The 25,439-nt window shown below is 39.3% G+C and overlaps 2 protein-coding genes and 1 long non-coding RNA gene across 3 annotated transcripts; all 3 read right to left on the bottom strand.

The window, feature by feature from the left end:
• Positions 1-30: 30 nt before the first annotated feature.
• LOC103508794 (phosphoinositide 3-kinase regulatory subunit 4-like) lies at positions 31-21,023 on the bottom strand. The gene is made up of 18 exons (XM_026823291.1): positions 20,769-21,023; positions 20,365-20,496; positions 20,065-20,139; positions 19,539-19,739; positions 18,933-19,150; positions 18,325-18,687; positions 16,606-17,004; positions 14,825-15,042; positions 11,287-11,567; positions 6,798-6,879; positions 5,751-5,847; positions 5,367-5,582; positions 3,003-3,213; positions 2,639-2,754; positions 1,558-1,683; positions 1,127-1,343; positions 792-920; positions 31-539 (listed from the first exon to the last, which is right to left on the bottom strand). Exons 1-18 carry the CDS (start codon positions 20,858-20,860, stop codon positions 308-310), a joined length of 3,405 nt encoding a protein of 1,134 aa, XP_026679092.1. The 5' UTR covers positions 20,861-21,023; the 3' UTR covers positions 31-307.
• LOC113467235 lies at positions 17,438-17,849 on the bottom strand. The gene is made up of 2 exons (XR_003391386.1): positions 17,805-17,849; positions 17,438-17,561 (listed from the first exon to the last, which is right to left on the bottom strand). It is a non-coding gene; the product is annotated as an uncharacterized LOC113467235 (long non-coding RNA).
• Positions 21,024-24,092: 3,069 nt separating the features above from the next.
• LOC103508792 lies at positions 24,093-24,584 on the bottom strand. Its single transcript, XM_008473365.1, has one exon. It carries the CDS (start codon positions 24,582-24,584, stop codon positions 24,093-24,095), a length of 492 nt encoding a protein of 163 aa, XP_008471587.1.
• Positions 24,585-25,439: the final 855 nt, after the last annotated feature.

Below are 25,439 nucleotides of genomic sequence, written 5' to 3'. Positions count from 1 at the left end.
CAGCTAGTGTAATAATAAAAACAATGTATATAAATATTTATCTCTTAATCAAGACTTTTTATTTAAACTGTTGGAGCTTAACCTTTATTGTTCGTGATAAAAATTAGGTCATGTTTATTCATTGGGAATCAAACCAAGAACCTTATCTGATCCCGATAACATCTCGGCCTAGTATCACAGATTTTGCTCTCTCCCTTGCCTTTGGGTAATGCTGAGTAGGTATTGAAGTGTTATTCTGAACGCTTGATTTTTTTCCTGATTCTGCAAGTAGTCACTCATCCAGACACGCACCAGACTCGACGTTGCTTCACTTCCACACCTTGATAACACCATCATTAGATGCAGTCACCATTAGACACTGGGATGCCTGGCCGAGTGTTAGGTCAGTTACCATATCAAAGTGTCCAGGTACCACAGGCTCAGGTCCAGCACGTGGTGAATCCTCATTGGTGGTACTCCTAGTAGGAGGTACTGGGGTTCGAACCTCGGAGCGTATGGAAATCTCCTGTGCTGTCTTGATACCATCTATCAGATTATACCTGGGAAGATGATTAAGGAGTATTCATTTATTGTTATAACATAAATAATGTAAAATTTCCAGGAGTGCAATTGCTAAGGCAATTCCAATCCCAATCAGAGGAATGCAACAATCGGTATTGTTAAGAACTTGTACGAAATCTAACTGAATGAATACATAATCCCACAATAATCACTAACCACATCATATCATAAATATGTATAAAACATTAATTAATGACACAATATTAAATGTGTAATTTACATGAACTTACTCGTAAGTGAGGGTGGGTGGACTATTGTATTCGAAGCCCGACGGGATGGCAAGGTAACTTTCATTGGGATTATCCAGACCCCAATATCGAACCCTCTGATCTGTGCCCCCAGCCAGTAGAAATCCATTCCTGAAATCAAACCTTTAATCAAGACCCCAATACTGAACCCTCTGATCTGTACCCCCAGCCAGTAGAAATCCATTCCTGAGTGACTAGGCGAGGCTGAGAGACTATTGAATACTCACCTTCGGCTGGAGGTAGCAGCAGCATAGAGACCACATACACTATGACCTCCACTCTGACTAGGCGAGGCTGAGAGACTATTGAATACTCACCTTCGGCTGGAGGTAGCAGCAGCATAGAGACCACATACACTATGACCTCCACCCTGACTAGGCGAGGCTGAGAGAGGCGGACTCGGTGCAGACCAGAATGTTGAGAGTCGAACCCCGGACTCTAGGTTCCACACGCTGACTTCATTGTTGCCTTGCATGGAGGTTATGATGCAGGAAGAAGCCGACGGGTGACCTATGATACGACGTACACGGAGATCTGAAATACAACAGAATCATAATTACTTATCTGACCAGAGACCATACACTACTATCACTCAAGATAAGCAGCGTTGTGCGTGGATGGCTACTTTAAATGTTAAAAGCTACTTTAAATCCTTGCAAACAAACAAATTACCCAAAATCCCCATGCGATTTCGCCATTTGTCCTGACCATGTAAAAGGTACAGTTTCTGTGCAGAGTACATACTTACTGTGAGGATGAGAGAAGGAAGATACTGGCAGTCGAAACCTGATATCCCAGCAAGTGAATGAGCCTAGGCTAGTTCCCGCTACGAGCTGATATTGTCTACCATCCACATGCATTGCAAATATAGCACCTATACACACAACATCAACAGTAAGTGAAATCATATGAATTCAAACATTTCAGACATCGCTATCAAACTTGGGCTGTGCCTAAACAAAATTTAATTCAAGGGTTGTTTCATATCATTTATTTTTATACAACTTAATATTTCAAAAAGACGAAAGTCTCGGAAAAAGTAACTTTAAAAGGTCATTTTTTTTTTTTGTGAGGATTGATAGAGGGACTTTAACTCATTTTTTTTAGGTCCTTCGTCCCGGAGAGCGAAGAGAGAAGAAAGACAGGAAAGAGGAAAGCCAGCCGATCCAGGAACGAATGTTTCCCCATCAGGGAAAAACCCGCCCTGGGCGGGAGTCGAACCGCGGCGACCGGTCGCCGCGACGTAAGAACAGGTATAAGCCATGCTCTAACGACCGAGCTATCGGTGCTGGCAATTTAATTTTTAATTGCCGTTATAATGTTCGAAGAGTTGTGACGTCAGATTTCACGTCAAAATGCGCAGAAACACTTGCGCACAAACAAACGAAGCGGTAGTCATGAATTATGACGTCATCGCCTACGGGAGCGAATGCCGTGACGTCAAAGTTTATGCACAAACAAACGAAGCGGTAGTCATGAATTATGACGTCATCGCCTACGGGAGCGAATGCCGTGACGTCAAAGTTTATGATTTACCGGCTGATCCGTGCCCCCAGCCAGTAGAAATCCATTCCTGAAATCAAACCAGACAAACTTTAATCAAGACTAGAAGTCGTAGAAGAAAAAGAAAAATTCCGTTGGTCCTCACTTTTCCTGCTCTATGACTTTGAAACATCACCCAAGTAAGCGCAACTAATCTATTGTAAAGACTAACATATTTCGGATTGAGTCGGATATTAAGTTCTAGTAAGATGATCAACTGATTTAAAATTTCAATCTCCGACTTGGTAAGTCACCGCCCGTTACATTGACCCTTAGCTTAAGCTCACCTTTCTTCAGATCGTTATCAAACTTCCATGCAATACCATTGTTACTACTCATACGTAAATCCCAGCCACAGATTTGTCCTGTTAGACATGAATACACCACTACATTATTGTCAAACCTAAATAGATTAGAAAACAGAACAAAAAATTTATTTTAGTAGGTATCTTGCCTGCACAGATAACTAGAACTTTCACAACATGGAGTAAGGAAGGTCTGAGCTCTATTCTACAAAGAAACTCGTCATTCCAAACTTTGCACTTCGGCAGATCTTATTTCAAGCATACACCGCCGGGAATCAAACCCGGGATCATCAGAGTGCAAGCCTCGTGTCATGGGATTCTCCAGTATAGTTAACATGTATCTTACCTGCCTAGATCACTCGGACACTCGGTTAAGTTTCTACTGGTGATTATATTCATCTTGCTCTGGTCTATACGCACTATTGATATTTGACCTCGGCTACTGGACTGAGCATTGGACACAGCTAGACTTCTGTTCTGATCACATACTGTCATAGCATTGATAACACCTGCCTGGGTGTTCAAACTGCATTTGGAACGATTGGCCACGTTTTTTCCTGGGGAAAATTTGAAAAGCGAGAGTCAAGTTGGGGAAAAGAAAAATATGTCAGATGTCATAGGTGGTAAGCAGAGGATTTTACATTTACCTACATAAAATATTTTCAGAACATAAAAGAAAGAAAGAAAAAAATCGAAAACATTTCGGTCAATTGGGCCACCAATACCTTTTTCAGTCAAATTTCACCAAGAATTCTCGACAATGGAGCAGTTGTAAATGGGTAAAAATTATAAATAAATGGTCGATTCCTATGTAAAAAGTTGGGAAAAAATCCAAATCTGAGATCAAAACACCGAAAAAATAACTGTAAAAGTTCTAAAAATTCAATTTTTATTTTCCGTTCTAATGAAAGAGTTCAAATATGTGTGACGTCAGACTTTACGCAGTTGTTTTTTTCGTCCGTTCGGTAGCGTCACTATGCAAGCGCGCTCACGGAGGAGCAGAAAGACCTGCGCAGAAACGTAAGCGCACAAACACATTAATGCGTTGCCTGCGAGGGAGCTTTGCTCGGGACGTTTGATGTGACGTCATCGCCTACGGGAGCGTATGCCGTGACGTCAAAGTTCACGATTTACCGGCATTTTTTTAAATCAATTTATCTCGGGAAAAGTCGTAGAAGAAAAAGAAAAATTCCGTTGGTCCTCATTTTTCCTGCTCTATGACTTTGAAACATCACCCAAGTAAGCACAACTACTCCATTTTTCAGAAAGAAGTTATTTTTTTAGTACCTAGTTTAGCTATATCCCATAGTTACCTTTTAGTTTGGCAAGGTCTTATAGTTAATAGTTACCTTCTAGTTTGGCTAGGTCCCATAGTTACCTTCTAGTTTGGCTAGGTCCCATAGTTACCTTCTAGTTTGGCTAGGTCCCATAGTTACCTTCTAGTTTGGCTAGGTCCCATAGTTTGATAGTTACCTTCTAGTTTGGCTAGGTCCCATGATAGTTACCTTCTAGAGTGGCTAGGTCCCATAGTTTGATAGTTACCTTCTAGTTTGACTAGGTCCCATAGTTACCTTCTAGTTTGGCTAGGTCCCATAGTTTGATAGTTACCTTCTAGTTTGACTAGGTCCCATAGTTACCTTCTAGTTTGGCTAGGTCCCATAGTTACCTTCTAGTTTGGCTAGGTCCCATAGTTACCTTCTAGTTTGGCTAGGTCCCATAGTTACCTTCTAGTTTGGCTAGGTCCCATAGTTACCTTCTAGTTTGGCTAGGTCCCATAGTTACCTTCTAGTTTGGCTAGGTCCCATAGTTACCTTCTAGTTTGGCTAGGTCCCATAGTTACCTTCTAGTTTGGCTAGGTCCCATAGTTACCTTCTAGTTTGGCTAGGTCCCATAGTTACCTTCTAGTTTGGCTAGGTCCCATAGTTACCTTCTAGTTTGGCTAGGTCCCATAGTTACCTTCTAGTTTGGCTAGGTCCCATAGTTACCTTCTAGTTTGGCTAGGTCCCATAGTTACCTTCTAGTTTGGCTAGGTCCCATAGTTACCTTCTAGTTTGGCTAGGTCCCATAGTTACCTTCTAGTTTGGCTAGGTCCCATAGTTACCTTCTAGTTTGGCTAGGTCCCATAGTTACCTTCTAGTTTGGCTAGGTCCCATAGTTACCTTCTAGTTTGGCTAGGTCCCATAGTTACCTTCTAGTTTGGCTAGGTCCCATAGTTACCTTCTAGTTTGGCTAGGTCCCATAGTTACCTTCTAGTTTGGCTAGGTCCCATAGTTACCTTCTAGTTTGGCTAGGTCCCATAGTTACCTTCTAGTTTGGCTAGGTCCCATAGTTACCTTCTAGTTTGGCTAGGTCCCATAGTTACCTTCTAGTTTGGCTAGGTCCCATAGTTACCTTCTAGTTTGGCTAGGTCCCATAGTTACCTTCTAGTTTGGCTAGGTCCCATAGTTACCTTCTAGTTTGGCTAGGTCCCATAGTTACCTTCTAGTTTGGCTAGGTCCCATAGTTACCTTCTAGTTTGGCTAGGTCCCATAGTTACCTTCTAGTTTGGCTAGGTCCCATAGTTACCTTCTAGTTTGGCTAGGTCCCATAGTTACCTTCTAGTTTGGCTAGGTCCCATAGTTACCTTCTAGTTTGGCTAGGTCCCATAGTTACCTTCTAGTTTGGCTAGGTCCCATAGTTACCTTCTAGTGTGGCTAGGTCCCATAGTTACCTTCTAGTTTGGCTAGGTCCCATAGTTTGATAGTGGAGTCCCAGGAAGCTGAGGCTATCAAAGAGGAGGCGGGAATATTGGTCATCCTTGTCACTCCAGTCCTGTGTTCATGCAGATGAGCGACGAGGATAGAACATAGACGCCACTTGGGTGGGGGGAAGGGAGATGGAGAGGGGGAGAGAGAGGAAGGTTCAACTCCAGTTGAATCCGAGCGACCTGAAATAACAATAATAATACATTATGTCCATGAAGAGGTAACTTTGAGGGAAGTGGACACTATACCTAAAACAGGTTTAAATTATAGGGTGCAGCAGGATTCTTGAGGAAAAAAGTTGAAAGTGAAGGGGAGTAAAACTAAAAATCCGAAATGTGTAAATGAAATACCTTTAGCATGAGCAGAGTGCAGTTCCTGATGTCGACTGATCAACTTCCTCAACTCTAGCTTGCAGGGAGCGTAGTGATATTGAATGTAGGACCTTTCCTGAGAACAATACACAATACAACAGTTCATTCACTAGTTACCAATAGAACAGTTGCGCTAATTTGGGTGAGGTGTCAAAGAGCAGGAAAAATGAGGAACAACGGAATTTTTCTTCTACGACTTCTAGATCCCGAGATAAATCGAGTTAAAAAATACCGGTAAATCTTGAACTTTGACGTCACGGCATACGCTCTCGTACACGATGACGTCACATCAACTGTTCCGAGCAAGCTCCCTCGCAGGCAACTCGCAGGCACGTTTTTGACCATTTCGTAAACTTTGACGTCACGACTCTTTGAACTTTTTCATTAGAACGGCAAATAAAAATTGAATTCTCAACCTTTTAAAGTTACTTTTTTCGGAGTTTTGACGTCATTGTATTGATATTGAAGTAGATAGGTAGTTAGCATAGTTAGTTTAGGTTTAAGAACCCCTTGAGTTCCTATTTTGGTAACCCCTGTTATTCCCCGTTTTGGTGAACTCTGATTGGTTAAGAATTTTCTAGACATTACTAAGTAGGTCACTGGGACTTTTCTACACACTACTCAGATCTTTGAGAGCGTTCTGGATGCTTCCCCAAGCCTAGGTGAGACCTATAAAATGAGTAGCTTTGAAATAATTAAGTCAGTCTTGTGTAAGCGATTAGTGTGTGCGTCAGTCCTGCGATAGTCTGTTTGTGCGATAGTAAGCGATAAGTCAGTCTTGCGGTAGTTCTTTGTGCGATTTAGATGTGTGATTGTTTCGAAAGCGATTTGTGTGCGTTTAGTCCCGTGATTTAGTAAGCGATTTTGTACCTGATAAGTGACTTTTTAGTAATTAGACATTGAACTTTGTAATTGTGTTTATTCAGTAATTTAAATAAAGTGTTACTTTTCTTTGCCGAAACAATTCTAACCTTTTTAGTTATCCTTTTGCGAACCCCCAAACGCGCAACAATATTTTATACTTACTTGAACACTATTAGCATTAGGGTCTCCATTACTAGTACTTAATTCACTAGTACTCGTATCACTACATAGCATTGTATTGATATTTTATACTTACTTGAACACTATTAGCATTAGGGTCTCCATTACTAGTACTTAATTCACTAGTACTCGTATCACTACATAGCATTGTATTGATATTTTATACTTACTTGAACACTATTAGCATTAGGGTCTCCATTACTAGTACTTAATTCACTAGTACTCGTATCACTACATAGCATTGTATTGATATTTTATACTTACTTGAACACTATTAGCATTAGGGTCTCCATTACTAGTACTTAATTCACTAGTACTCGTATCACTACATAGCATTGTATTGATATTTTATACTTACTTGAACACTATTAGCATTAGGGTCTCCATTACTAGTACTTAATTCACTAGTACTCGTATCACTACATAGCATTGTATTGATATTTTATACTTACTTGAACACTATTAGCATTAGGGTCTCCATTACTAGTACTTAATTCACTAGTACTCGTATCACTACATAGCATTGTATTGATATTTTATACTTACTTGAACACTATTAGCATTAGGGTCTCCATTACTAGTACTTAATTCACTAGTACTCGTATCACTACATAGCATTGTATTGATATTTTATACTTACTTGAACACTATTAGCATTAGGGTCTCCATTACTAGTACTTAATTCACTAGTACTCGTATCACTACATAGCATTGTATTGATATTTTATACTTACTTGAACACTATTAGCATTAGGGTCTCCATTACTAGTACTTAATTCACTAGTACTCGTATCACTACATAGCATTGTATTGATATTTTATACTTACTTGAACACTATTAGCATTAGGGTCTCCATTACTAGTACTTAATTCACTAGTACTCGTATCACTACATAGCATTGTATTGATATTTTATACTTACTTGAACACTATTAGCATTAGGGTCTCCATTACTAGTACTTAATTCACTAGTACTCGTATCACTACATAGCATTGTATTGATATTTTATACTTACTTGAACACTATTAGCATTAGGGTCTCCATTACTAGTACTTAATTCACTAGTACTCGTATCACTACATAGCATTGTATTGATATTTTATACTTACTTTCCCGGTTTTTAAAATTTGGGCCGGTTTCATTTTTTTTTTTTTTTTTTTTTTTTTTTTTTCTCGAGGTAATTGAAGAGACACTTCATCGATCGATTTACGATCGATCTCGTAAATTATTTTAAAATTAATAAATAATTTATTTTCAAACATTTATTTTATTTCATTTTTTCCTCAATATCTGTATACTGTGTGTACACAAACTTTTTGCTTATCATTTGGTGATACCTAGTGTTAATCTATTAGAGTGATGTGACCTGCCAAAGTTAATTCCTCAAGATGGTCTTGGGTCAGGATGGTCCTCTATGTCCAATATGTAAGCTGACGTTCTATGGACGCCAAAACCGCATCCTATGCGTAATCTGTAAGTTGTATGTTCATTGCAAATGTGCTGGTATCTCTACCACTGAGGAATATAATGCTGCAGCCCCTACTTTCAAGTGTAGGGTGTGTTCTGGTTCTGATAATCTTTCGGATGGAAATAGCCATTCTTCAAAATCTGGGGTGACTGGGAACAATGCCGACCCCCCTACTACTACTATGACCTCCATCCTGACTAGGCGAGGCTGAGAGACTATTGAATACTCACCTTCGGCTGGAGGTAGCAGCAGCATAGAACTTCCATAATTGTTATTAATAATCGGTAATTTGAAATGTAAATGTCTCGTAGTATAAGTTGTTTCTTGAACATTTCTATACTTTTCTTTTCTATGTTTATTCATTGGGAATCAAACCAAGAACCTTATCTGATCCCGATAACATCTCGGCCTAGTATCACAGATTTTGCTATTCATATGTACTTACACAAAGGATTGTACAGTATCTGTCAAGACAACACTGTGGGATTGTACTCCAGTGATGTGTATTACTCCTGCATTAGATCCCATACCATCAGATTCATATGTACTTACACAAAGGATTGTACAGTATCTGTCAAGACAACACTGTGGGATTGTACTCCAGTGATGTGTATTTCTCCTGCATTAGATCCCATACAATCAGATTCATATGTACTTACACAAAGGATTGTACAGTATCTGTCAACACAACACTGTGGGATTGTACTCCAGTGATGTGTATTTCTTCTGCATTAGATACCATACTATCAGATTCATATGTACTTACACAAAGGATTGTACAGTATCTGTAAACACAACACTGTGGGACTGTACTCCAGTGATGTGTATTTCTCCTGCATTAGATACCATACTATCAGATTCATATGTACTTACACAAAGGATTGTACAGTATCTGTAAACACAACACTGTGGGACTGTACTCCAGTGATGTGTATTTCTCCTGCATTAGATACCATACTATCAGATTCATATGTACTTACACAAAGGATTGTACAGTATCTGTCAACACAACACTGTGGGACTGTACACCAGTGATGTGTATTTCTCCTGCATTAGATCCCATACCATCAGATTCATATGTACTTACACAAAGGATTGTACAGTATCTGTCAACACAACACTGTGGGACTGTACACCAGTGATGTGTATTTCTCCTGCATTAGATCCCATACCATCAGATTCATATGTACTTACACAAAGGATTGTACAGTATCTGTCAACACAACACTGTGGGACTGTACACCAGTGATGTGTATTTCTCCTGCATTAGATCCCATACCATCAGATTCATATGTACTTACACAAAGGATTGTACAGTATCTGTCAACACAACACTGTGGGACTGTACTCCAGTGATGTGTATTTCTCCTGCATTAGATACCATACTATCAGATTCATATGTACTTACACAAAGGATTGTACAGTATCTGTCAACACAACACTGTGGGACTGTACACCAGTGATGTGTATTTCTCCTGCATTAGATCCCATACCATCAGATTCATATGTACTTACACAAAGGATTGTACAGTATCTGTCAACACAACACTGTGGGACTGTACACCAGTGATGTGTATTTCTCCTGCATTAGATCCCATACCATCAGATTCATATGTACTTACACAAAGGATTGTACAGTATCTGTCAACACAACACTGTGGGACTGTACACCAGTGATGTGTATTTCTCCTGCATTAGATCCCATACCATCAGATTCATATGTACTTACACAAAGGATTGTACAGTATCTGTCAACACAACACTGTGGGACTGTACTCCAGTGATGTGTATTTCTCCTGCATTAGATACCATACTATCAGATTCATATGTACTTACACAAAGGATTGTACAGTATCTGTCAACACAACACTGTGGGACTGTACACCAGTGATGTGTATTTCTCCTGCATTAGATCCCATACCATCAGATTCATATGTACTTACACAAAGGATTGTACAGTATCTGTCAACACAACACTGTGGGACTGTACACCAGTGATGTGTATTTCTCCTGCATTAGATCCCATACCATCAGATTCATATGTACTTACACAAAGGATTGTACAGTATCTGTCAACACAACACTGTGGGACTGTACACCAGTGATGTGTATTTCTCCTGCATTAGATCCCATACCATCAGATTCATATGTACTTACACAAAGGATTGTACAGTATCTGTCAACACAACACTGTGGGACTGTACTCCAGTGATGTGTATTTCTCCTGCATTAGATACCATACTATCAGATTCATATGTACTTACACAAAGGATTGTACAGTATCTGTCAACACAACACTGTGGGACTGTACACCAGTGATGTGTATTTCTCCTGCATTAGATCCCATACCATCAGATTCATATGTACTTACACAAAGGATTGTACAGGTCTTGAGGGATTTAGAGTCTGCTCTCCGGGGGCCTTGATGGAACCTAGAGGCACCCTCACTGGTATATTTCAACCTCTTCAGTTTCTCTAAAATTCACCTGCAGCAGCTCTATAAAGTCCGCACAGTCAGGTTTATTCCAGAGAAAGCTGTGAGTCCATATATTATTCCATTGAGAGGATACCAAGAGGTGCCATCTAGGCCAGAGAGCTCGCTCTGGGGTCTGATGAGGGATATTCAGGTACATAATTATGTCGTTATACCCTACTTCCTGAGACGGACTTGACCATAGTCCCTTTCAGGTACCCTCAAAAGAGCCAATGTTATTGTCTGTGGCTTGACAGGGCTGGTTTTGTCTCAGTTTTACATCCTCCAGCGAGACAAAGTGGCGGCATTACCATTGTAAAAAGATTATTGAAATATGGAAATTGATTGCAAAGGAGGCACTTAGTAATGTTGTGATAACGACAAAAGTTGTGAAAAAGCTCTGCTTTACCACAAAGAATTTGAGATTGAGATTTGCTTTGGCAGTCAGGGTATTAAAGTTGAAAATTCATAATCGCCTTGGCGAAAGTGCCACAGAGGCAGATAATAAAATACGGGTTATTTTTCCCGCGACATGGATACAATGATTGTTATGTTACCTGGTTTGGGCGTAACTCTAGCCTGGTAGCGTTGTAGTAGAGAATAGAGGAAGAGATCATATGAAATGTACTTGATAGCTGTGGCGTATATATGTCGTGGTAGAGGGGGCTTGAGCGCATTGAGCAGAATGACTGGCTTGTCCAGTTGAATGATGGAATACTTGATATAGGGTTTGATGAGGGGGAGAATTTTGCACTGAATGTCGACTGGGTTCAGATGCTTACACGAGGATAGACTCGATAGAAACGAGACCTAGAGAAGAGAGAACAAATTGAAATACATTACTTTCCTAGAGGATAAGGAAAGTAAAAAACCAAGTTAGTCCTGACCAGATTATTTCATTACTTTGTGTGACATTTTTCCTTTGTGTAATATCCAGGTTGTGAAATGGGACGTATTGTGTCTCTTCTCGCCCATCTGATGAGAGGCATACTACGGGATGGGCATGCTACGACACAGACCACATGCGTCTAATGTAGCAGTTGTTTCATTGCCAAGAAATAAAAACGGCGGTGAAACACTCATTTGGTTTTTATTATTAATTCTTGGAAAATGAAATAAACCTTTATTAATAATAAATATCTAATTATGATCACAAATTAGGGTTTTAATTTTTTTTTGGATAGGTCCCTGTACAAAAAAAGAAAGAAGTTCACACTTTATACTCGATGTACCTAATAGTAGAGAAGAAAAAATTGACTGTGTTAATATGAGTCACAATATTTGCAAAATGCCAATATTCAAGTGTGAAGTTGCTTTCAAGGGGTCTAATTTAAGCTGTAAGAAGTAAGAAGAGCTAATTACTTTACATTTACAACGAAAGAAATCAATTTACCTTCAGATACCAACTTGCGGAATACATTGGCAATAAGTGACACAGTTACATTCTGCATGCTCTCCTCTACATTCAACTCGTTAATCAGAGTAGTCACCTGAGCTATAGGATCCACTGTAGAACCTAGAAGAGAAAATTATTATAGTAAACTGTGGGAAAGTTCTTGGTGCATTTATTTTCCTGTTTTTATTTCAAATTTTTATGCTGTTATCAGTTTATCTCATGTTAAGGGAGATGTTTTAATACATAGGTTTCTGTGTAAACATCATGGAATATGCTTTGCAGTCAGGGAAGCAACCTCCGTGGACGAGTGGGTATCACACTAGGCTTGCACGCAGGAGGCCCGGGTTCGATTCCTGGCGGGGCCGAGGTTTTTTCAGCTCTGTGCTTGGAGTTCGGGGTGCACTCAGCCTCGGGAGGACAATTGAGTAGCTACTTTAATCGAGTAGCGACCAGTGGCGGCATTCTATTCTATTCTCGGGGCGGATTTTATCCTGATGGGATAATGTTCGTTCTCGGAACGGCTGGCTTATTTATTTATTTATTTATTATGGGACTGGTTGCTCCTCTCCCAAGAGAGTATGCAATTAACACTGCGACCTCTGTAGATCTATTGTGACCAGTATTTTTCCCCTGCCCGAGCTGCTATCCCCCAGCCTTGATGGAACCTAGAAGTACCCTCACTGGTATATTTCAACCTCCCCAGTTTCTGTAAAATTCACCTGCAGCACCTCTAAAGAGTCCGCATACTCAGGTTTATTCTAGAGAAAAGCTGTGAGTTCATATACTATTCCACTAAGAGGATACCAAGAGATGTCATCAAGGCCAGAGAGCTAGCTCAGGCCTCAGGGCCCCTAAATCGTAGGGGTCTGATGAGGGATATTCAGGTACATAATTATGTCGTTGTACCCAACTTCCTGAGACGGACTTGACCATAGTCCCATTCAGGTACCCTCAAAAGAGCCAGTGTTATTGTCTGTGGCTTCACAGGGCTGGCTTTGTCTCAGTTTTACGTCCTCCAGCGAGACAAACCTCCTATTCATGGACGACTTAAAATTATATGCAAACAACGAAAATAACCTAAACACCCTCATAGGAAAGATGAAGACTTTCAGTGACCACATTGGAATGAAGTTCAGATACGACAAATGCGCGAAAGTGAACATAGTGAAAGGAAAAATTAAAGAAAGAGCCAACATCCCCGATGAACAAGCACCAAACATCAGAGAACTCAAAACGGGAGAAGTGTACAAATACCTGGGTATATTTGAAGAAGGTAACATAGAACACAAGAGAATGAAAGACACAATAAGGAAGGAATACTATAGGAGAGTTAGAGGGATCATGAAAACAGAGTTAAATGCAAAACACAAGATCGAAGCTGTAAACTCATTAGCAATACCAGTGGTGGAGTATGGATTTGGAATAATTGAGTGGACTAGAGAAGAGATTAAGAAACTAGATAGAAAACACAAGGAAAATACTAACAATAAATCAGAGTCTACACCCTAGAGCAGACGTGGACAGGATATACATACCCAGAAAAGATGGAGGGAGAGGACTTAGAATGATAGAGCAAGTACACGAAGTAGCTATATTAGGACTGGCAAAGTACATCAAAGAGAAGGAAAACGACTACCTTATTAAATTCTTAAAAGATAACCAAGACAACACAAGCAAAAATATCATAAAAAAGGCTGAAAAAATCGAAAGAGAGTACACAACTAGTAGTGAAGGAGACAACAACAGAGGAGAACTAAAAAAGAGAATAAAAGCCTATAAGAATGAAATAAAAGAACAACAGAAAGCAAGACTGATGAACAATTGGAAATCCAAAAGACTGCATGGTCAATACATTAAAGGACTACTCGAGAGAAAGAACACCGTAGATATTAGCAAGACTTTTGAATGGCTGAAATCAAGCAGATTGAAAAGTGTAACAGAAGCATACATCATGGGATATCGAAAAAGTGTAAACGAAGACCCCCAGTAAAATTGTCGTATCTACCCAAAAAAATTATCAGACCTTTAAAATTTCCAACCGTTCCCGAGATATTGACGTTTTTTAGTCTCCACATAAGAAATACCCGGGAAACACACTTTAAGGCCAGCAAACGCTCCCGTAGGCGATGACGTCAAATCAAATGTCCCGAGCAAAGCTCCCTCGCAGGCAACGCATTAATGTGTTTGTGTGCATACGTTTCTGCACGGTAAATCGTGAACTTTGACGTCACGGCATACGCTCCCGTAGGCGATGACGTCAAATCAAATGTCCCGAGCAAAGCTCCCTCGCAGGTAACGCATTAATGTGTTTGTGTGCATACGTTTCTGCACAGTTCTTTCTGCTCCTCCGCTGGGCCCTTGCATAGTGGCGCTACCTAACGGACGAAAAAAGCAACTGCGTAAAGTCTGACGTCACACATATTTGAACTCTTTCGTTAGAACGGAAAATAAAAAATGAATTTTCGACCTTTTACAGTTATTTTTTCGAAGTTTTGACATAGGAATCGACTATTTATTTATAATTTTTACCCATTTGCAACTGCTCCATTATAACTCACCATGCTACGTCGTATCCATAGATTGGGGTGTAAGAGTAGACAGCAAGTCTCACTGAGTACATAACTCATAGTGACAACTCTTGTCTAGTAAGTGTAAGATAATTATAACTCACCATGCTATGTCGTATCCATAGATTGGGGTGTAAGAGTAGAGCGCAAGTCGCACTGAGTAACTCATAGAGGCAACTCTTGTCTAGTAAGTGCAGCTGGGTGAGTGCAGTGAGTGCATTAAGTGCTTTCCGAACAATAAACTCTTCTTCATCTACTATGCCTTGTAATAGGAGAGGAGTAATCATAGAGGAGGAGTGAATCCCAATGTAAGCAGCAACGCCTGAAATCCAAACCAAAATAATTATCTCACTTTGTAAGTTTATAACAACTCTCCAACGGTTTTGACTTTGATACAGTGGAAAAAACGGAGTGAAGTAGTGAGATAGTGAAAAGGGTAAGTGTACAAAAAGACAATACAGGCTATAATTATGTAGCTGGGTTCATTTGAAATTGCTGCTCCAGAGCTGTATATGAATATCCCATGTCCCCCATTTCCTCCTATCAGTTGTCGGCCAGTGCTACTTGTATCATAGTTCAGGCAAGTATGAAGTATGTGAGTCTGCACGGGTATCTCTTCCCTTTAGACCTCCTCATGTACGAACAAATTATTTGCAAAACTCCCCTCTAATTAGATTTCAGCGTTCTGCTAATATGCTCAGGGAACACCTTGACTTATTCTTTACAATTTCTCAACAAATGGAGGAGTTGCAATTGGGAAAATAATATCAATAAAAGAAAAGGTCGATTCCTACGAAAAAAGTTGTGAAAAATCCGAATCTGAGGTCAAAACTCCGAAAAAGTAGCTTTAAAAGGTCGAAGATTCAATTCTTAATTACCATTCTAATTAAAAAGTGACGACGTCAGATTTCACGTCAAAATGCGCAGAAACGCTTGCGCACAAACAAACGAAGCGGGAATTATGAATTATGACGTCATCGCCTACGGGAGCGTATGCCGTGACGTCAAAATTCACGATTTACCGGTATTTTTTAAAAGGATTTATCTCGGTATCTAGAAGTCGTAGAAGACAAACAAAAATTCCATTGGTCCTCATTTTTCCTGCTCTATTACTTTGAAACATCACCCAAGTAAGCGCAACTGATCTATTAAGATCTTTTTTTCCAACCGCCTATAATTCCTTCATTCCTTGGCGATGCATCGGCATGCTCAACTGATTTGTTGACATTAGTTGACGGGTTAGTTGTACAAGAACGTGTATTGTTGAGTTCTTTTTTTTCGTATAAGTTTGCTAGGTCTAGATAGGGAATTATTGTAATATAGTTAGTAAAGGGCAAGAACCCATTTGATGTATTAAATCTAATATATAAAAGAGAAATATGGACGGGTCATTTATGTATGTATGTATGTCTGTCTGTCCGAATTGTTTAGAGAAAACTATGATAGATATCGAAAAAGTGTAAACGAAGACCCCCAGTAAAATTGTCGTATCTACCCAAAAAAATTATCAGACCTTTAAAATTCCCAACCGTTCCCGAGATATTGACGTTTTTTAGTCTCCACATAAGAAATACCCGGGAAACACACTTTAAGGCCAGCAAAACTTTTCCTACGTTTAATATTTTCTCTCGCTTTCAGTTTTGAGTTTTCATTTCTTCGAGACAAGACTCAGGGACGATATTAGTATTCAGGGGCGAAGCCAAGGGAGCGCGAAGCGCGACCTCATGCACAATCCGCGAAGCCCTGGGAGCGCGCAGCGCGACCGTTTCCTACTGACGGAGAATTTTTTTCTTAATAAAATATTCTAAACCGTGGCGAAGCACGGGCACAACAGCTAGTAAATAAATAAATGTAACTATGAAGTCGCAGCAAATCAACTACTCACCCACAATATTATCGAAGAAGGAAGCACGGAGTTGAGCGTTTTGCTTATCATTGAGGAATGTGATCATATGTGAGAACAGATAGTCATTGGTCTTCTGTTTGCCAAAGAATAGACACAGCTTGGTAATGGCATCATTCTCTATGAGAGTTTGCTTAACCACACTCTGACTATCGGTTAGCAACACCGACACGATACTCTGAATCATCTCATGCAACGTTGCCAACTCGTTCTCATAGGAATGTTTAGGCTGCGCTGTTGCCGGCGTAGCGGTTGAGGAGAGAGAACATAGGAGTTGTGTATACTCGAGGAACTTGAGACCCGTCTCAGCCAGAGTGGCGATGTTCTGCGCTAGTGCTGTGCGTACTATAACCGACTCATCTGTCACTATGTTGCTAAGACCTGGGGGATCAGAATAAAAATATCCAGGTTGTGTATACATACTCGAAAGTGATTGTAAAATTCATAAATAAAAATAAATAGGTAAGAACAATGGCCCGTTCAAAATTGAACAAATCAAGTACTTATGACTTCCAATAAAGATTGCTTATGCCACAGATGGGGAAAACATTTATGAATAACACAAGAACACAACTGTGAACACATGAAAATAATTATAGAACACATCTGTGAAACAAATGCCTAGTGGCATTTGTTATACATACTCGAAAGTGATTGTAAAATTCATAAATAAAAATAAATAGGTAAGAACAATGGCCCCCAATGTCTAGGTCTAGAGTTATGTTACATACCTAGGATCTTCCAATGTCTAGGTCTAGAGTTATGTTACATACCTAGGATCTTCCAACGTCTAGGTCTAGAGTTATGTTACATACCTAGGATCTTCCAATTTGTCTAATATAGGAGATGGAGAGTATTCATCATTGCGATAAGCAAGAAGCTGAGAGAAATCAAATGGAGCCAAACACCCATCTGAGAATAATTCTGCCAGAACACAACTGTGAACACATGAAAATAATTATAGAACACATCTGTGAAACAAATGCCTAGTGGCATTTGTTATACATACTCGAAAGTGTAAAATTTATTCATAAATAAAAATAAATAGGTAAGAACAATGGCCCGTTCAAAATTGAACAAATCAAGTATGACTTCCAATAAAGATTGCTTATGCCACAGATGGGGAAAACATTTATGAATAACACAATAATTATAATTCCTTATAGTTAATTTCAAGTTACCCAGCAGAAAAGATATCCATGGTGGGTGTAAGTTCTCCCTTCTCTGCATGCTACGACACAGACCACATGCGTCTAATGTAGCAGTTGTTTCATTGCCAAGAAATAAAAACGGCGGTGAAACACTCTTTTTTTTTAATATGAATTCATTTATATACTTACTTGACAGAGCAAAATGTTAAATCTCCATTTACCTTTAGAGTGTTAGAATTCAAGGCCGAGAACCCTCTTGTATTTTTATTTTATGCAAAACAGTGCAAGTCTTACGTATATGAAGGAAGGAATTTTAATTGTGTTAAGCATAAATGCTTGTCACAAATGTCGTTCCCTGCTTAATGCACTACGCTAAATTTAATGGCTTGACTTGGACTCGAACCACCAACCTCCAGATCCGAAGTCCACCGCGCTAACCACTACACCACTGAGGTTGGTTCTTACGTATATGTATGTGATACAAGATAAACACTTAAAAGACTAATTGACGGACTCATCCAAGATTAAACTTTGCAAATAGAATACTTACAGGGTAGAACATACTCAGGGAACACGTGCGTATTGTTGACCGGTACCTCAGTGACACCCTGTAGACACGTGGTCAGAGTGTGTATGGCGTCTGCCCTCACTCTACTGGATGTATCATTCATAAGATACACGACATAGGGTAAGGTTCTATCCAGTATTGTCTCGCATGAGGACACCCGACTAATGTCCACCAGTATGGATAGGGCTGACTGTTTGGAGGAGGGAAAGTGTAGGCCGCGTATACACGATGTTACGAGGGAAGTGATCAGGATGAGAGGATCTTCTTTCGTCTGCGAACTTGTTGTAAACGTCACCTTCTTCGTGTTGGATCCGTTAGGGTTTGGTTGAGATGTTTTGGAATGACCTGTAACAAACGACCGAATCCAAGCTTCAATTTGACGAGTTTTATAACTTTATAACTCTAGAAGGGTTTGTCCAAATTTCATAAAATCGGGCAAATATGTTCAGCACAAGGGATTTTGTCTTATTACATTTTGTGTTTACTTAGACGCTCTTTGGTAGAGCAGTTTTCCAATTCACTGTAGCACTGATTGAATATATTAGAGTGATTTACTTGTAACAGGAATATTATACCAATACATTTCATACCTGTGACATCTTCTGGTTTATCACTAGAATCATTTCCATGTGCAGCTACATCGAGTGTGGTGATCTCTGGTTGGGTGTCCATATTGTCAGTTGTGCTGATAAGCTTAGTATCCTGAGGTTCTGTTGCTGGACTCACAGTCTGAGGGTCGCTGGGTTCATTATTGTCAGGAGGTTTGGTGGTGACAATGTTGATGATATTATGAATGTCCTTCTTCAATCTGAGAAATATTCGAGGCAAAACAATGTCCATGGAAATTATTTGTAACCAAGCAAGCGCCTTTTTACAATTCTTGTGAGTATCACAATATTACAAGTATTCCATCAACTATTATACCGATTGCCCAATCATTGAATCATAGCTTGTCTACATTTGGCGCCAATGCTAGCAACTCACTTACAAGCTGCTACTCAATTGTTCTCAAGAGGCTGAGTGTATCCCGAAATCCTGGTTGAAACACCAGCTAATAGGGGACACAGAAAAAGCTCAATATGTATAAATAACATTAGCAGTTCAGGACTGCCTCCCAGAGAAAAAAAACTTCGCTTACGATAGAGTTACGACCTGCGACCTGTGTACTTGTTCTACAAAAGAAGTGTAAGTCTTACCTCTCAATTTTCTCATCTGGAGACAGAATAGGATCATGTGTAGAGAAGATGAGCATGTAGGATTGTAGAAACGTGTAGAAGTATTCAGGAAACAGGCGACCCCTCTCATTATTAAGAGAATTCTCAGCACTCACTCGCTTAGCAGGGATCTTCTGTATCATGGAACTGATGAGAGCACGAACCCTGAAGTAGAATAGAATATATATATATACTAGTAAATCTGTTCTAGAACAGGTAACATCGTAACTTCAACTGTTTTCTTGATTTAGGTTCCTCTTCTCCATCTCTCACGATCTTGTGCTTCGTCCTTTATTTCTTCAAATGTCCTTCCTTTCAATATGTCCGTCAGCATTCCGAATTTCTTCCTTCCTCTCGATCTCGTTCCTTCAATTCTTCCTTCCATGATTCTTCTCTGTATACAGTCTCTTCTTAAAATATGCCCCAGCCAGCTTCTTTTTCTCTTCTTTATTGTTCTCAGAATGGTCCTTTCTTCTCCAACTCTTCTCAACACTTCTTCATTTCTCACCTTGTCTGACCAGCCTTGTCACTAAGGATGGTCTTTTGAAATGCCAGACAGTTGACAGTGTCCCCAAGCTTGTTCCTGCAAAGGTGTCAATATAATACTAATTAAGTACTCGAAGGTGGATCTCTTGAACTTTCCAAAATTCTGGTAGGCAGGCAGTAAATAACAATAAAACAAGAAGGGAGAGGGCCAGGGCCAGGCATTCTCTGGAAATACATTAAATAGATTGTGTAATCATTAAACTTCACAACATTCATTTATTTAAAACATGGAAGTTTGTGTAAGTACACAAATAAAACTTACCTAATGTTATCAATGGTTTGTTTGTAGGTAAGTAGAGGTAGAGTTGGGTCATGGATTGCAAACACTTTGACTACAACCAGCCCCTCTTGAGATTTGGCTCGGGCAACTTTCAGGAATCGAGTACTACCCAAGCTGAAACAAGAATGAAAATGTAGGTAAGTGTGTGTATAAAGGTGTCTAAAAGTATGACTAAACAATATCAAAGCATGATCAGTGGTTAATAAACATTTAAACATGAAATTATAGACCCTCACTTAACTAATAACTATCTTAGTAACAATGGGTGAGATGGTAGGTCTGTAGCCTACCCCTGAAAGCAACACTTTACACTTGGCATTTCACAAATCCTATTTTAATGTCAAAACAATGGCATTGTGACCATAATACTGTAGCCTAGCACTTACTTCACATCAAACTGTAGATCTGTCAGCTCGGACAAGTAATGTTCCACTGGGAATATCTGCGATGGAGCAATACCAACCAGTTGATTTCCCATTGTATTCACTGTGTGTTTCTATTTCAACTAGTACCTAACTGAAGTGTTTCATTCTGAATCTGAACAATAAGCAAATTTCAACTCAATTATGAAATATTATCTCTTTATCGGTATTCAGTAAAGCAACAGCAACAAACTTTTCTTTTCATCAAAAAAAAAAAAAAAATTCAAAAATTCGAGGGTGATAAAAATTCGACTTTCTTTAGGCGTATTGCTTTTGCAAATAAAACGAATAATTTCCATTTTTAACAAAATAATAGGCGTATTTTTTATATTTTTTTTTCTCAAATAAAACGAATAATTTCCATTTTTTTAACCAAATAATAATTTTTTATTAGCTGTATTTTTTAAACAAATGAAAAAAAATCATTTTATTCGTTTTGTTTGGTTTTTCACTCTTGCTCTTGCGGACTATGACGTTAGGGCTGAGCAACTTATTGCCAGTCACTTGTACCTGATTCAACAGCAGACTGGCTTACAGGGTAGGTCACAAAACATGGTACCGTTTTCAGGCCGGAAAGGTTTCTGAACAATTGTTCATGTAGGCAGTAGGTAATAAAGTTATTATTTTTCCCATTTGTTATGTTTGTATGATATTCGTGTATGGGATTGTTCAAGTAGGCAGTAGGTAATAAAGTTATTATTTTTCCTATTTGTTATGTTTGTATGATATTCGTGTATGGGTGTGAACGACAATGCGGCCATCGTTTCCAGAAATCACAATTTTAGAAATAGTCTGAATGCTGGGTATATATTCTAAAATCTCATGGTTCAGTGTGTGTTACTTCTGATTATCGGGGACTATGCTCGAATGTCCTGGGCTGGATGAGTTTTGCATGAGATTGTAGACCAGCCTTTAGCGGTTTAGCGAATTCAACACAAAGCCTTAAGAACATTAAGATTTAAAATGAAAACCCCCAGAGAAACTTATCAATCTCTTGAGGAAACTCTCAACCTACCTACTTCCTTTATCTTTGAGAAGAGAGATGTACGACATGATTACTTTTCATAAAATCTTAAACTCAGGATTGGACACTCCTGACCTTCTAGAGGCAATCAACATAAATGTTTCTCAATACTCTGCACGGGTATCTCTTCCCTTTAGACCTCCTCATGTACGAGCTAATTATTTGCAAAACTCCCCTCAAATTAGATTTCAGCGTTCTGCTAATATGCTCAGGGAACACCTTGCCGAACAAATTATTTGCAAAACTCCCCTCTAATTAGATTTCAGCGTTCTGCTAATATGCTCAGGGAACACCTTGACTTATTCTTTACAATTTCTCAACAAATGGAGGAGTTGCAATTGGGAAAATAATATCAATAAAAGAAAAGGTCGATTCCTACGAAAAAAGTTGTGAAAAATCCGAATCTGAGGTCAAAACTCCGAAAAAGTAGCTTTAAAAGGTCGAAGATTCAATTCTTAATTACCATTCTAATTAAAAAGTGACGACGTCAGATTTCACGTCAAAATGCGCAGAAACGCTTGCGCACAAACAAACGAAGCGGGAATTATGAATTATGACGTCATCGCCTACGGGAGCGTATGCCGTGACGTCAAAATTCACGATTTACCGGTATTTTTTAAAAGGATTTATCTCGGTATCTAGAAGTCGTAGAAGACAAACAAAAATTCCATTGGTCCTCATTTTTCCTGCTCTATTACTTTGAAACATCACCCAAGTAAGCGCAACTGATCTATTAAGATCTACCTTTAATTTGATATATAGGTCGACCAGGTTTGGATAAGTCCTTCTATGGGGACAGACAGACCGACCGATGGTAAGTTCCGATAATTTCCGAGTGAAAAATGCCATTACATAAATTTGAAAAATCCCAGACTTGGAAGAGTTGATAACCGAATGAAAAATGCCATTACATAAATTTGAAATTTCCCAGACTTGAAAGAGTTGATAATGTTGATATATTTCATTTCCTTGTATACCTACCGTTTGATAAACTGGTAATATTATGGGTTAGGTAGGGTGTTCTACCCATTATGGAGTACCTATGTTATACTTTCATTGTTAGAACTGCGGCGTTCCGCGGGTAATACTTGCGAATCCCGCAAAATCCCACGCGGGATAGGTCAAATCCCGCGGCAGATCCCGCGGGATTCAAAAGCCTGCGGGATTGCAATCCCTACTCCCGTAGCACTGGTCCTAAGGCCTAACCAACATTAAAAACTATCACCCCATCAGTTAAAACCCGACATAATCCCGCAAAATCCCACGCGGGATTGGTCAAATCCCGCGGGAGATCCCGCGGAATTCAAAAGCCTGCGGGATTGCAATCCTTACACACGTAGCACTGGTCCTAAGACCTAACCAAAATTAAAAATTATCACCCCATCAGTTAAAACCCGACATGATAAAATGAAAATCAGTCTTTTATCAAATTCAAGGCCAAAGGGGCCCTTTGAGAGCCTTGAAACTTTGAAAAGGCACATCTGCCACTCACGAGAAAAAGAATGAGCCATCAACCAGCAAAATCGGTTCAGTAGTTTTGACTGTAGAGCGGTCAACGTCAAAGAAGCAGAAGGAGCCGCAGCAGCAGAAAATGTGTAAAAATTTGACGTTTTTCAAATTCAAATATCTCCGGCTTGTCTTAATTAACCGACTTGGATGATTTTTTTTTTTCAACTTGGTCTACTTTCATGCCCCAACACAAACACGCAATCAGTTTTCTTCCGTCATTTGTAGTTGTCCCTCTACCAGCAGAAAATGTGTAAAAATTTGACGTTTTTCAAATTCAAATATCTCCGGCTTGTCTTAATTAACCGACTTGGATGATTTTTTTTTTCAACTTGGTCTACTTTCATGCCCCAACACAAACACGCAATCAGTTTTCTTCCGTCATTTGTAGTTGTCCCTCTACATTACTCAATTACTCTACAACTACCTGAAAACGGCTACTGTCCCTGTCGCGTATAATATTTCTAGTAGCACGGTCAAACTTTTTTGACTTGGCGGGGCGGAGCGCTATAGCGCTCCTTAATATCGAAGTAGGAGATCCTAGTGACCGTGACATAGGTAGGTACTAAGAACCTACCGAAGAGAAGAAATTAGCATCATTAATCTTTTACTCCGTCTTTTCCCGCTCAAGCAGGGTCGACGTTTTTAGTCGGGAGCGCTATAGCGCTCCTTAATATCGAAGTAGGAGATCCTAGTGACCGTGACATAGGTAGGTACTAAGAACCTACCGAAGAGAAGAAATTAGCATCATTAATCTTTTACTCCGTCTTTTCCCGCTCAAGCAGGGTCGACGTTTTTAGTCGGTCTCTTCCAAGTCCAAGTCGCTCGTCTTGTGCCTCTGCTGCTGTCACACCCTTCTCTCGCATATCCTCAATGACACAATTTCTCCACGTTTTCTTTGGTCTTCCCATGGCTCTGGATCCACTCCTCTCTTCTCTCTCCACATGTCCAAACCACTGTAGTCTCCTTTCTTGCATCTTCTTTGATATTTCTACAACTCTGACTTTTCTTCTTATGACTTTATTCCGTATTCTATCTAATCTCGTCACTCCACACAGTCCACACATCCATCTAAGCATTTTCATTTCTGCTACTTCCAGTGTCTTCTCTTGATCCTTCTTGACTGCCCAAGTTTCTGCTCCATACAGCAATATTTCTACAACTCTGACTTTTCTTCTTATGACTTTATTCCGTATTCTATCTAATCTCGTCACTCCACACAGTCCACACATCCATCTCAGCATTTTCATTTCTGCTACTTCGAGTGTCTTCTCTTGATCCTTCTTGACTGCCCAAGTTTCTGCTCCATACAGCGTATAGGTATATACCTATCTATCTAGGTATTCTAGGTAGGTAATATGTTTGTCATGTAAGAAAATGTGTAGGTATCGAGTTATTGACACAGTCTAATGTCCAATGTTTACGTCTTTACGCAAAACAAAAAACAAATAAGAGTCTTCCTCGTTTTTGTTTTTAAACTTACAGCGGAATATTTCATTAAGGTAGGTATTTTGTTTGTATCGGTGACGCCTTCTCAGCCCTTTTATTGACTAATTAATTAGTAGGTAGATAATACTCATAGGTAAATGACATGTATTTTGTTTGTATCGGTGACGCCTTCTCAGCCCTTTTATTGACTAATTAATTAGTAGGTAGATAATACTCATAGGTAAATGACATGTTATATCTGGGTATTTAGGCCTATTGTAAGAGGAACCCAATTTTCATTTTGTAAGTTCAAATAAATGTTAGTAGGTACCAATGACGCTGCTGTAACAGCACTATAAATAAACATAAAGTAAAGTTTGACCACACCGTCATGTAGGAACTTTTGTGTACTTTAATTTTGATTCCAATCAAATTGCGTAGGACGCACGTTTTAGGAGTTATAGGCGAAAAACTGAAAATTTATAATAAAAAATAAAAATTGTGGACACACTAAAAAAGGTGAAATTTGAGTCATTCAATTTGTTTTTATTTTCCTAATAGACCCTCGTCTAAACTAAAGAATAAGTAACAATAAATCACAAGTCAATTAACAGATAAGGTAGAATGTTTATGTCCAACTTCACTATCCATCGTTCCTCCTCTGTCTACTGTCGATC

Source organism: Diaphorina citri, unplaced genomic scaffold (genome assembly GCF_000475195.1).
Source record: "Diaphorina citri unplaced genomic scaffold, Diaci psyllid genome assembly version 1.1 scaffold434, whole genome shotgun sequence".
In the NCBI taxonomy this organism is placed as follows: domain Eukaryota; kingdom Metazoa; phylum Arthropoda; class Insecta; order Hemiptera; family Psyllidae; genus Diaphorina; species Diaphorina citri.
The sequence above is the reverse complement of the archived record's forward strand: the minus strand, read 5'-3'. Positions and strand labels throughout refer to the sequence as shown.